The 13,009-nt window shown below is 47.7% G+C and overlaps 1 protein-coding gene across 5 annotated transcripts in view; it reads right to left on the bottom strand.

The window, feature by feature from the left end:
• NRAP (nebulin-related anchoring protein) overlaps positions 1–13,009 on the bottom strand; it is a 75,471-nt gene that overhangs the window by 32,029 nt on the left and 30,433 nt on the right. For 4 of the 5 annotated variants that reach the window (XM_010859313.1, XM_010859315.1, XM_010859317.1 and 1 more), the window contains 9 exons: positions 12,885–12,992; positions 12,519–12,620; positions 10,954–11,151; positions 10,261–10,365; positions 7,507–7,605; positions 6,098–6,202; positions 4,440–4,547; positions 2,431–2,742; positions 1,217–1,321 (listed from right to left, as the gene is read on the bottom strand). In XM_010859313.1, the coding sequence (XP_010857615.1) occupies positions 1,217–1,321; positions 2,431–2,742; positions 4,440–4,547; positions 6,098–6,202; positions 7,507–7,605; positions 10,261–10,365; positions 10,954–11,151; positions 12,519–12,620; positions 12,885–12,992 (1,242 nt within the window). The remainder of the gene's footprint in view (positions 1–1,216; positions 1,322–2,430; positions 2,743–4,439; positions 4,548–6,097; positions 6,203–7,506; positions 7,606–10,260; positions 10,366–10,953; positions 11,152–12,518; positions 12,621–12,884; positions 12,993–13,009) is intronic. The other variant, XM_010859316.1, reaches the window with a different exon arrangement.

The raw sequence follows: 13,009 nt of genomic DNA, 5'->3' as shown, positions 1-13,009 counted from the left end.
GGTGGGAAAGATCCCCTGGAGGAGGGCACACTCACGCGAAGAGTTGACTCATTGGAAAAGACTCTGATGCTGGGAGGGACTGGGGGCAGGAGGAGAAGGGGACGACAGAGGATGAGATGGCTGGACGGCATCACTGACTCGATGGACGTGAGTCTGAGTGAACTCCGGGAGTTGGTGATGGACAGGGAGGCCTGGCGTGCTGCGATTCATGGGGTCGCAAAGAGTCGGACACGACTGAACTGAACTGAACTGGGACCAAAACACTGTCAAGGTTGAAGTCTCCAGGGCCTATAGTCATTATGTCTCCTCCTCACAAAGGAACATCCAGAAAGACCAGGCTGCTGAGCAAGTGCCTCCCGAAGCAGACATTACAGAGTGGATTTGGCTCATCGAGGGTGTGCAGCCTCTCTGTGAATGTGAGACAAAGATGACTCTGATGTGTCCAGCCGGGGCAGTCACTCCACCTTGCAACAGTGTCTGGAGGCATATTTGGTTGTCACGACTGGGAAAGAGTGCCGTGAGCGTCTAATGCTTAGAGGCCAGCAATGCCGCCAAAAGCCCTGCCAGGCCCAGGAGAGCCCCACAACAACGAATCAAAATGTCCACAGGGCCAACGTCAAGAAACGCTGACCTAGTCTTTAAAAGATCTGCTCAGGGATACTGTCCTAAAAAGGGAGGAAAGGGTTCCTTTCAGAAGCCTGTGAGTCCAGCCAGGGTGGCTGCAAGTAGACAGCAGTGAAATTCAAACAGAAATGAGACCCTCCAACAAAAAAAGAACTGTGTCACATGTTCGACACCACGTGAATATTCAAAAACTGTTTACACTGCCTGCCTGGGAAAGAAAGAGGAAGAAAACGTGCGTGAAGTCACCAAAGGGCTTTCTGGGTGCGATAAATGTGTCTTTTTATCATCTCTCCCGTGTTGCTTCATTAAAAAGGTAAGTTGGTGGGTAGCAATCGAGCTCTGTTTGATTGTCATTATTATTCATAATATCATTTGTCACCCACTTTGTTTTTGCCAGGGCTCTCTGGGCCCCTACTGGGGTGTGTTTGGTATGTGGTTTTCCTCTAATTACCGGCCCTAGTCCGGGTTTGGAGGCCTTTCATGTAGCTTTGCCTTTTTCTTTGCCTTTTGAGTGGAAATTATTTTAATTTTATACAGAAATGCCGCACGCCTAATGCAGCCAGGCCCGCTGCACGCTGTCAGGGAATCTCACCTCGCTAATGAGTTCTCCTGCCTTCTTCGCCTGCTCCACATTTAATGACCCGGTGGCAACCCAGCCCGTCCCTTTCATCCACTTCACATCTGCCCTGTATTGGTTCTGACAAAGGAGAAAGGGGGAAAAAAAAAGGCAGGCCATTGTTGGTGTGCAGACATTTAAAGGGCTATTAATGGCTCCCCAATGCCACCTTGGTGCCAGCTGAGTCAAATTAGATGCCACTTTTGTCTTATCCATTTCTGCACAGTCACAGGTAGGGCTCCAAAATGTAAATTAATTTCTCCCTTAATTGGAGCCGACCCGCGGATGGTGGCTTTAGCCCCACCCGACACTGCTGGGGGTGAAGCTGGACGGAGGGGGGCCCCCATCAGTCGCATCCCTCATTACAGGTCCACGGCAACCTCAGGAAGAAGCGCGGCCTTATTGTCTGCTTTCCCCGGTTTCTTGTTTAAAATGACACGCAGGGGAGAAGAAAATGAGAATCCACAACGGAACCCGGGTGGGGAGCTATCTGAGGGAATTTCACAAGACATGCGAGACTTCCCACGGTGCCAATTCCTTCTTAAGAACCTCAGCGCAGGGCAGCAGGGGAGGGATTTCTCATTTCTTTCTTTGCCATGGAAGGAGTAATAGTTTTAATGGAAAATCATTTATATGGACACATCTCTGAAACTAGCAGATCACCTCTCCATCCTAAAAGAGCTCTACCTGGAAGGGTGTGTCTGCACTCCCCCCAGCCCACTTCCAGGGGTGACAGTCTGACTGTCGCTGACCTGTCTTTTCAGTTCGCCAGTCAACCGAAGACGAAAGAACACGACGGGGAAGGCGGAGAAGGGTTGTGGAGGACTAGCAAGCTGCCCTTTCTAAACATGGGACGACTGACCTGGGCCTGAGTACCAGGAATGCTCTCTCCACGGGCAGGTCACAGTTAAGAATGTCACATATACATCCCCTCGCCAACCCAGCAATTAGGAGAAACATAGATAACCTATGTCCATCAGAATGCCAAGAAGAAAAAGGAAGCTGTATAATTTTCTGTTTGGTAGTACCGAATTTAAAATGGACATAGTTTTGAGTAAAATTAAGGCACTAGGAAGCTTAAATGTTTCCCCTGAGGGATCCAGAAACAGGTATCTCAAAGTATAGACTATGTCCTGAAGGGTTTGGGAGACACTAGTGCACACACGCGCACACACACACAAGGAGCTTACATCACTCTGTAAATCGTAAGCCTTCTTGGCCCATTCCACCTTCATGTCTGTGGGCAAAGCTGTAAAGTGATGGGATGCCGTCTTGTAGCCTACGTCTGTGGCTAAGTGCTGAGCCTTGCGGGCGTGCACGAGGTGGATCATGTCCAGGGGGACGTGGCACTGAGACTTGGTGTCCTCGAAGCCCTTCTTGTATTCCAGTTCACTCTGGAGCTTGGACATTTGCAGCGAGTGGCTCATTTGCGAATCCCCCTGGGCACCCTGAGCTCCAATGAGCTTCCCTCTGGATTTTTCATAATCCTCTTTGTACTTTACCTAAACAAAAGAAAGAGAGCAGGGGTCCCTTAGCAGATATCTCCTAAAGGAATTAAGCATCAAGTCACACAAGAAAGTTAAAGTTATACAACAGGACCTATCAGAATTAGTGTCATAGAAATTGTGCCTCCTTTGAACAACTGATATATTTCCTTTCATCAAATATTGAAAAAAAAAATTACAACCCATTATTTCCCTTTACACCTGTACTGCCAGAACCTCAGAACTAAACTGAAAGTCCAGCTATCAAACAGTCTTCTCCCCATTTCCTGGGGAAAGTCCACCTTGTCTCTATATTATTTGAGATTACTCTTCCTGGGTTTATTTTTAAGTGGCCTGTTGCTTTCATGAAAGCCATTTTGTAATCTTTTTTGATAACAGCAAGAATAGTATGGAAAGTCATCATGAAATGAAAAAGACACAGAATACCTAAAACACAACTGCTATTTCAGAAAGATGTTCAAATGAAAGACATCTGAGGTACGTGTAAATATTTAGGAGTTACGGGGAGCAAAAGGAACACACTGGCCTGAAAAAGAAACACTAGATCTAGATTTATGAGGATCTGAAGAAAGAATAAATATGGAAATGCTTTGAAAACTGTAGCAGGATGCTGGTGTGTGGCATCATTTCAACATCGTCATTACTGAGGTCATCAGGAGATGTGGGCTCTACTCTCAAATCTGCCAACAAGAACAACAGGATCACTATCCGTGGTGATTTATTGTCAGATAGTGATCCTTGGCTCATTGAACACTTGCAATGAGCCAGGGATGGTATAAATCTGTGCCACTCAAAAGTGCATCTATAGACAAGTGCTGGTTTGTGATGAGACAAAGGGCTTGTGTCATAATGTACATCAACCACACTGCCAAGCCATTGTTTAGTTCAGCTGATATCTATACACATTTATGGGTATATTTTTGTGTGTATATATGTATATTATTACATATACATTCACAATAGATACAGAATGTATACACACACACACACACACATATATATATATATATATTTGGGGTTTTTTTTTTTGGAAGCAAGACTTTCTTGATGAAGGAAGCAGTGAAAGTGAAAGCTGCTCCCCAGGTCTCCTGCATTGCAAGCAGATTCTTTACCGTCTGAGCCACCAATGTCAGGCAATCTGGCCTAAGCTCCTTATCTCACATCGGACTCGTAGTAGACAGCACTGGACTACAGAACACTTAACCCACGTCAGTGCATCCCCTTTCCTCATAACCGTTTTGCAATTATTAATTTACCCGTGCATTCACTGAGATTTTGAAAGGTGAGACAGCCTACCCCAAGTCACAAGCTATTTGGTAATGGAGCGGGGATTTTACCCCGAGTCATTCCAACACCTGAGTCTGTACTTTAACCTCAGCAGGCCTCCACATCCCTAGAAAGTCATGGAATGTCTCTGGGCATCAGTTTACCTGTAAAAGGAGTGGTTTGGATTACTACTCACGCTACTACTAGTGATAACACCAGTTACCACTTACCAAAAACAAGTGTGTGGCAGGCAGTGTGCTTGACACTTACATGATTATCTCACTTCAAGATGATCATACTTATCTCCATTTTACAGATTAGAATCCTGAGGCTCAGAGAGACTAAAAACCTGCCAGAACACTTTCAGAATCTCCCAGGTATAGATGTCAGGATTCATGATGCCGAGTGCAAACTGGGGACTGACTTACCTCACTGGCCAGGTCCCTCTTGGCTTTGGCTGCCAGGAAGGCCAAGGAGTCAAGACGCAGATCAAACGCTTTCGCCTTCTGGTTTTCCCAGCTGCTCTTATACAGTTTCTAAGGGTAGGAGAAAAGAGATCATCCTGAAGTGAGAGGACTTCCCTTAGACTCTATAACAACTTCTCCAGGAGGCAAACACCCATTACATCCTTCCATAGAAATCCTGAGACCCAGAGCAATTTATAGCCTGAATATAACCAGGCCTTCTTGTTCCACCTTTTGGCCTCTTGCCTTACAGGAATTTGGCTAAAAGAAGCAGACACTGAACTCCAGAAGCCCTAGAAAATACTAAGCGTCTTCAAGGAAGTCTAGTGACAGGTCATAGGTGGAATGACACCGCGCAACACACGGCAGCACTTCTGAAGAGTCTGCTCCCCGCCTCTGTCTGCACACCCCACCAGCCCAGCAGCTGCTCCTGGTGCACCCCTTTCTCTTTCTGAGCCCAGCCTCTAGTGCATGTGGGTCTTTCCTTTGCTCCTCCCACTTCCTGTCCTGCCCCCACCTCCAGATTTCAAGTTCTTTCTTCTGGAAAGTGAAAGTCGCTCAGTTATGTCCGATTCTTTGCAACCTCAGGGACTGTAGCCCACTAGGCTCCTCTGTCCATGAGGTTCTCCAGGCAAGAATACTAGAGTGGGTAGACATTTCCTTCTCCAAGACATCTTCCCAAACCAGGGATTGAACCCAGGTCTCCTGCATTGCAGGCAGATTCTTTACCATCTAAGGCTCCCTCTATTTCTGTGTGTGAATCAATTTAGCTTCTGTTTCTCCTTCCCGTTCTCCCCTCTCTCCCAAATACCTGCATCAGGACCCCCAAAGACCTGGGAGACCAGCAGAAGAGCCAAGAAAGGCCCTTCCTTAGAAGAAAGAGAAGAAAAGTTGGAACTCCGCAAGCTTTCGTGCCTAAGGAATAACCGCTCTGAGCATGCTCCTCCCTGTGCTTGCCGTATATCAGCTCACTGAGACTTCGGGGCAACCCAGTGTAGAGGGAAATAAGCGTGCCCTCATTTGCCAGTGGGACCGCTGAGAGCAAAGAAATTGCCCACGGTTGCATACCTAGTAAGTGCTAAAAACCCAGAGAGTTTGGAGCCAATTTCTGAGCTCTTTTTCACTCCCTTCTCTATCACTATTCTTATGTTGTTCAACTCCAACCCCAGAATAACCACTGCCTCCTACTCCACCGTATAGCTGGTGCTCATTTCTACCACAGGTTGTCTGCATGCGTGCATGTGTGCATGCTCCATCGCTCAATGGCGTCCGACTCTTTTGTAACCTCGAAGACTGTAACCCACCAGGCTTCTCTGTCCCTGGGATTTTCCAGGCAAGAATACTAGAGTGGGTTGTCATTTCTTCCTCCAGGGAATCTTCCTGACCCAGGGACTGAACCAGCATCTCCTGTTTGGCAGGTAGATTCTTTACCACTGAGCCACCAGGGAAGCCCCTCCCGCCCACTAATACTGGTGAGGAGTTTACAACGACCAGATGTATACAGGCAGCCTCAGTGGACACAGACACACTGATACAGCTGGTGGGCTTTACAGATCAGGTGCCTACATACAGGAAAGTAGAGCCCTCAGCACGCCTCCCCTCCCTGCCGCCCCCGACTGTACCTCGCTAAGATTGGCAGCGTTGGCTCGGGCCTGTAGGAAGAGAGGCTCGTCTTTGCTAATGCTGTACTGATGGACGGACTGCTCGTGCTCTGCCTTGTAGGCCACCTGTTGGGAGAGAACACTGGGTCAGGAGCAGAAGGCAAAGGAGGAGGTGGCTGGCTGCTCGGTTCTTCTGGTCTTACATGGAAAATCCATTACAAGATCAATAAGGCCAGATGCTGGCTGGCAGCATGCAGGAAATGAGGCTTAAGGCAGAATAGATGACTAGGGAATGAGCAGCAGCAGTGAGCCGCTGGGAGGAAAACGTGGCCAGGGGACCAATCTGAGAACCCCTCTAAGGTTCTCATTTTCCCTTAAAGAAAGTGAAAATGTTAGTCGCTCAGTCGTGTCTGACTCTTTGTGACCCCATGGACTATAGCCTGCCAGACTCCTCCATCCATGGGATTCTCCAGGCAAGCATACTGGATTGGATTGCCATTCCCTTCTCCAGGGGATCTTTCTGACCCTCGAACCTGAGTTTCCTGTATTGCAGGCAGATTCTTCACCATCTGAGCCATCAGGGAAGCCCCATTTTCCCAGGAGGCATCAACTTCCCCAAGCTGTTCCCATCCACAGTGTCTATGGCCACACAAATGACCCACTAGAGGGCTAAGATGAACATGGACTCCCCAAGTGGGAAAAATAAGAAGTATCTCCTGCCTCCTGCACCTCAAGATCAAACCTAGCACATCCACAGGTAGTGACACCTGGAAAGCGAACAGTGACCAAAAAGGCATCATGAGTGAACATCTTCTCCATGGAAACTGAATCACTCCTGCTCTTTTTCTCTTCCCTTCTCTCCCACTTCCCAGCCTGTTTCCATGCAGTGGATTTCTGCTGACTCCGAATTATGTTTATTGCATCCTTCCTGGCAGATGTATCTGAACCTTTAGAAAGGAGAGCGAGGGACGTCCTGGCCAGATGGTAGCACTACGCCTGCTTAGCTGTTGATCCCTAACGTGTAAATAACATATGTGGTGTTTCAGTGTTCTACCTTCCACATTTGAGTGCAAGTGGGCATGAAGTGCACCATCTCACAAGCAAATGCTATCCTCCTCTAAGATAACTCTCTACAGGCTCCAGAATTCTGGAGTCCTTGATGAGGGAGAGAAGGAGAAAGAAAGAAGAAGGAACTAGCGTAAAAACTGAAAAAGAACAATGTCAGCTGACGTCTGTCCTTAACAAACAGAGGAGAAATACGGTGAGTACGGTAGGGAGGCCTGGAAGCCCGTGGAAAGCAGGCTCCAGCCTATTTAAAGGGAAGGCTCTTTGGCTCCTGGCTTGTGCCTGGGCAGCACCTGCTGTGGTCCTGGAGGTGTCCAGGCCCGTGACACAGCAGGTCGCAGGAGAAAGGGCAGCCCAGGACTCACCCCGCTCTGCAGTTCCTGGCTCTTCTTGGCATGCTCCATCTGGGAGCTGTCGGCCACACTGGTGAACTTCAGCTCATCCACCCTCTGCCTGTAGTTTTTCTGTTTCCAAAGAAAAGAGACTCAGTAGCATTAGATCGGGCTGTCCCCACCATCACATACATGCAAACACCCACATACTTTCTGTGACCCAAGAATTTTCCCAAGGGGGATGGTCCAGCTATTCCTTTAGCTTAAAGAGGACCACTCAGACCTGAGACTTTCAGCCTGGTGAGCTTGTTTTAGTCGCTTCTATTGAATGGGGATTTGAATCTTCCCTTCAGTGAACCCTGTGTGTCACCGTGGGCCCTGGGATGGATCCATTTTGTAAACCTAGATCTGACATAGGAGAGCTGAGTGGAGGGAACTTGGACTTGATAGCCATGAAACCTGAGGTCCAAATCTCCCCCGACCTCTTTCTGGCTTCATGGCCTTGGGCAGACCCTTGGATCCCCTGGGCTGCTCAGGCTTGGACTGTACAATGTGGGAAACAATACAAGCTGCTTTACTGCGGGTGGTGCAGAGGCTTCAAAGCCTCCCTTCCCACGAGGGGTGTCCTTGGGCAGAGTAAGTGATCACTGTGCTCGCAGTCACTGTTATTCACAGTGCTGTCAGGATGTTCCAGGAAGTATTGTGAAAGCAAAGGCCAGGAGCCACATCCAGAAGGCAGGTGGCCAGGTGGGTTCTGCCCTCACAGCTCTCCGTGTTCCAGATTACTGAGGGCTCGTCTTCCTCGTGTCCCCATCTCACACCCGCAAAGCCACTGGCAAAAATTACATGTGCTAATTCTGTTCCCCCACGGGGCCTTCTTGTCCTTCCTGGAGGTTTACTTCCTCTGGCTTTTCCATTGGAGTTGCCAAAGCTGATGGGAAGGGAAGCTCTGAGAATGGCCTATTGAACAAAAACTTGTGGGGAGATCACAGGTGAGCAGAGCCCCCAGTGCCATCAGCAAGAGGATTGCTGATACCAATTGAAGCACAAATAAGGATTGGAATATTGAAAGTTTTGAACTTCCTCCCATGAGGAAGAAAAGAAATTCTACAAAAAATATTCCAAAGAGACTTGTACTTTCCCTTTCTCATTGGAGCATGTTGAATGGGAAAACCCCTTCACCACATAATTAAAGGAAGTCACATTGCCTTTCCATGGTTGGAAATCCCTGTGTGTCCCAGTCTCTGCATTGGTCAAATCAGAAGTGCCGAGTGAGGAGCCAAGAACCCACCCTGCCCAGGGCAGAGCAGGGCTATGAGAAAGGCAAAGGAAAAGGTATCTTCTTGGCCCTTGAGGAGCTTAACAATGAGTCAGTACATGAGTGAGATGGGATCAGGCATGCCTAAGGCATAAGGTCCCCTTACCACACACCTGTCCAAGACAAATGGGGCTCGGCTTGTACCACTCGGATTTCAATTGGTCTCAAAGAAGTTAAGTGATGGGAACCCTCAAGGGTATTCTCTTCTCTCTACCTTCCTTATTCAAACACCCTAACCTTGAATGTGTCTGTCTGAGAGAAGGATGAGTGCAGTGGATAAATAAGGATAAATTAGAAAAGGTGCTTCGGGAATCCAATATTGCTTAATTGTCCAGAGCTGATGCATTGGACCAAAACACTAAGTACAGATCCCAGCTCTGCCACTTCTGGAAATGTAACTCTGTCTTACCTTCCACCTATGTAAAATGGGGATGTGAATATAATAATACTAGTGTCTACTCACAGAGGAGTAATAAAATCTGAGTGATAAATGAACCATGGGTGTGTAATACACTCACAGTCATCAATGAAGGACAGCACTGGCTGCATAATTATTATCAGCCTATAAACGGCAGCTGTTACCAGCACTACGATTACCATATGCAAGAAAAATGCCGACTCAGCCTTCCTGGCACCAAAATAAGAACCCCCTTTGAAGATCCCAAACGGGGTTCCTGAAATAGTCACATTTGCAAATGAAATGTCCTTCAAAAGTCCTCCTCTGCCTGCTGCCGACACCAGCTGTACACGGAGTAAAGAGAAGCACAGGCTTGGAGCCACAGGGATTTGGGGAGGATCCTAGCCAACCTTCTCATTTGTATAAGAGAGAAGGAGGATTGGAAAGGTTGAATGACTTGCCTAAAGTCTACAGTGAGTTTACGGCACGACATGGTGAGAACTGTTGTTCAGTCGCTTAGTCCGACTCTGAGAACCCATGGACTGCACGCAGCACGCCAGGCTTCCCTGTCCTTCACCGTCTCCTGGAATTTGCTCAAACTCATGTCCATCGAATCGGTGATGCCATCCAACCATCTCATCCTCTGTTGTTCCCTTCTCCTCCTACCTTCAATCTTTACCAGCATCAGGTGGTTTTTGTTTTTTGTTTTTTTCCCAAAAAGCATGATGAGAATACTGACCTCTAAATACCAGATCCTCTGATTCAGAAGTAATCACACACTCCTTACACAACAAACACATTTCCTATGTCCTAACTGTATATCACAACCATTCTGACTCATCGATGCAAGTACTACTTAAATCGGTCGGCTTCCTACAACAACCTCCCAGGAAGCGTAAGGGTGTAGAAAGCTAATTCAGGGTGAGCTACACGTGCAAAATGAAGAAGTACTCCCCTGAGTCTCACTCAAAAACTAAGCCTGGGGGTTGAGGAGAATTCAGAGGGAAAGATGGCTCTCTGGGGTCACTTGGGCTGAGAAGGACAAGAAGCCAGGGGCTTGGGCTCAGGTTACCTCGCTGACCAGCTGTCCAGCCTTCTTGGCCTGTTCCAAGTTGAGACTGCCCTCAGTCAGCCACCCGACCCCTTTCATCCATGCCAGGTCAGCCTTGTACTGCAGCTGCAAAGAGGAAGACCAAGCTTAATCAGACACATGGATGCAGACTGGGAGAAGTTAACGGAGACTTAGGAAAGTGCTCACTCTTGCGTTTTCTCAGCCCTTCATCATAATCAGGCAGAACTCTGCTCGGGGGTGAAGCCACTGCCCACCCTGTAACCAGACGAGGCTATTCTTCCTTAGTTCTGAACCACCAGCACCTTCACCAAAAAGGAGGGCTTTTCAGACTTTTGGCCTAAGGACTTTATCTGCCAACCTGCTATACTTCCTAGATGTACTTTACAACGTTTATCAGCTTTACCACTTTCGCACTTGCTTTCCTCTTTGCTCATCCCATTACCAACACACCTTGACTTTCACAATAGCTCTGAGTCCCAACCCTCCACCCTCTGGTCTCCACTGTCTTGATTCTAACTCCATCTCCATCTCTACCTCCCCATCCATCCCCCTGGGCCTGGCACACCTCCAGCAGTTCTTCCTGGTCCTGAGTCACCTAACAGACTCATGGACAAGTTCTAAATCACTCTGAAAATGTCACCATATCAGCTGCAAGAGCTGCACGGGGAGAGCAGGCAAAGAGTCAAAGCTCACCTCGCTCTGGAGCCCGTAGGCTTTCTTGGCCCAGAGAGTCTTCATATCTTCGGGCAGCACGGTGTATTCGTGCAGTCTTTTCCTGTAGTCCAGGTCACTGGCCAGAGCTTGGGCCTTCTTAGCATGCCTGATGTTGACCATGTCCATGGGCAGGTGAAAGTGGGTCTTACTCTTTTCAAAGCCTTTCTTGTATTCAACCTTGAAGGCACCAAAACACACTCTATTACTGGAAGCCTGCCTTGGCGGGACTGACGTGGAAACAAATGCAGGAAAGAAGCCCAGGCTTCCATGAGGAACTGGCACTCTGGGCAATGCCACCTGTCTGTCCAGAGGGTGAGACCCAAGTCCTGGCTCTGCCAGGTGGTGGCACCTGGGAACCGAGGTTTCACACTACTTTGCCTCTGTGAGAAATGCGTCCTAACTCTTTTCACTCAGCTGCTCTAGGAAGAAAACACTTGATCCATGGTTTCTGTGGAAGCTTTGAGAGGCAAATATAGCAAAGTTTGGGCTCCAGGGTCAGCCAAGCTTGAGTTCAAATCTGATCTGAACTTTGCCAGCTAGATGGCCTCTGGGAAGTCACATCACCTCTCTAAAGGCTCATTTTCCTTGGAGGCCTATTGTGAAAAGTAAACAAAACAGTAGCCGAAACCCACTTAGTGCAGGGATGGTATACAGCAAACACCTGATAAATGTTGGCAATGAGGGGGTCAATGAGGCTGGATGGTGGTGATGATGGTGGTGATGATGGTGGTGATAGTGTGACGGTGGTGATGATGGTGTGATGGTGAGGAAGTGTGGTACAGCAGAAAAAGTCTAGGAGTAAGTTTGGAGTAAGGTAAGAGTTCTTAACTTCTGGGTCAAATTGTCTATTCCTCAGCCACTACCACTGACGACAATATGGCTTAGGGCAAGGCCATCTTTTTTGGCCCCATTTGCTCCAAGTATGCAAAACCAGTGTTGTTCTCTGTCTAAACTGAAGCCAAATGCTCAGCGTCTCTGTATACTTCATGACTGAGGACATTAGAGGGCTTGTTCCATAGGGCACATCCAAAATGGTTATAAGATGCAATTCTCTTATTCTGTTCAAGCCCTGGTTCCTCCATGACTCAACAGGTAATCATAACTGACTGCACTCCCAAAGCATCATAAGCCAGCCTCACCACCTCAATAAACAGAATGCTTCCTGTCTAATGTTCCCAATGCACTTAAACTCCATTAGAGAGACACCAGTTATGTGCTGTTTACTCTTACAGCCCCCGTGTCTCACACAATATCTCGCGCAGAGTAGTTGTTCAGTAAACATTTCAGAGTGAATAGATGTGGACGAACATCCTGTACCACGAACAGCAGATGCCGGTCACCCTTAGAGACCACACACTTCTCATCTCCTTTAAAAGAATAGTAGTCTTTGCCAAGATAAAGGAAGAAAACATTTCCCACATAAGCCAGGAAAGAAATTACAAGCGGAAGTGGAAAAATGACAGTTTCAGGTGAAGCAGGCTGGGAAAAACTTTCACAGCAACACAGCCCTAAATGAGGGGGTTGAGGAGTAGAAAAGATTTTACCTCACTGCTCATCTTGGCAACCTGGAGGGAGTGCAGCAGCCTCGAGTCTGTGGTTCCTAGGACTTTGCCTTTTGCTTTTTCATACTCCTCTTTGTATTTAATCTGGAGAGAAAGAGGAAAGTCAACTGTGAGAGATAAACTTTGCCATGGGAGGGACTGTGGTTAGTGCAAGGGGGACCATGTCCAAGTGACAAGTGCAAGGAGAACTATTCTGAAAAAACACCTCCCAACACCTCTCAAACCCAGGAGAAGATTAATGCGTAGCAATGTTTACAATATTAACAGTCATTATTCTTTTCTGCGGGACCATTGATGTTTTACTGGAACTGTTTTTTATGCATTTCTGAGTTAACGAGAGAAACCTACATTGCTTGCAAGCTCTCCGGAAGCTTTGGCAGCCAGCAGAGACATGGCATCCAGCTTCATCTCAAATCCTTTCCCCTTTGTCTTCTCCCAGCCTTCTCTGTACTTAACCTGACAAACAGAATCAC

The sequence above is a fragment of the Bison bison genome, unplaced genomic scaffold (assembly GCF_000754665.1).
Source record: "Bison bison bison isolate TAMUID 2011002044 unplaced genomic scaffold, Bison_UMD1.0 scf7180017864456, whole genome shotgun sequence".
NCBI lineage: Eukaryota > Metazoa > Chordata > Mammalia > Artiodactyla > Bovidae > Bison > Bison bison.
This window is presented reverse-complemented; position numbering and strand designations above follow the sequence as displayed.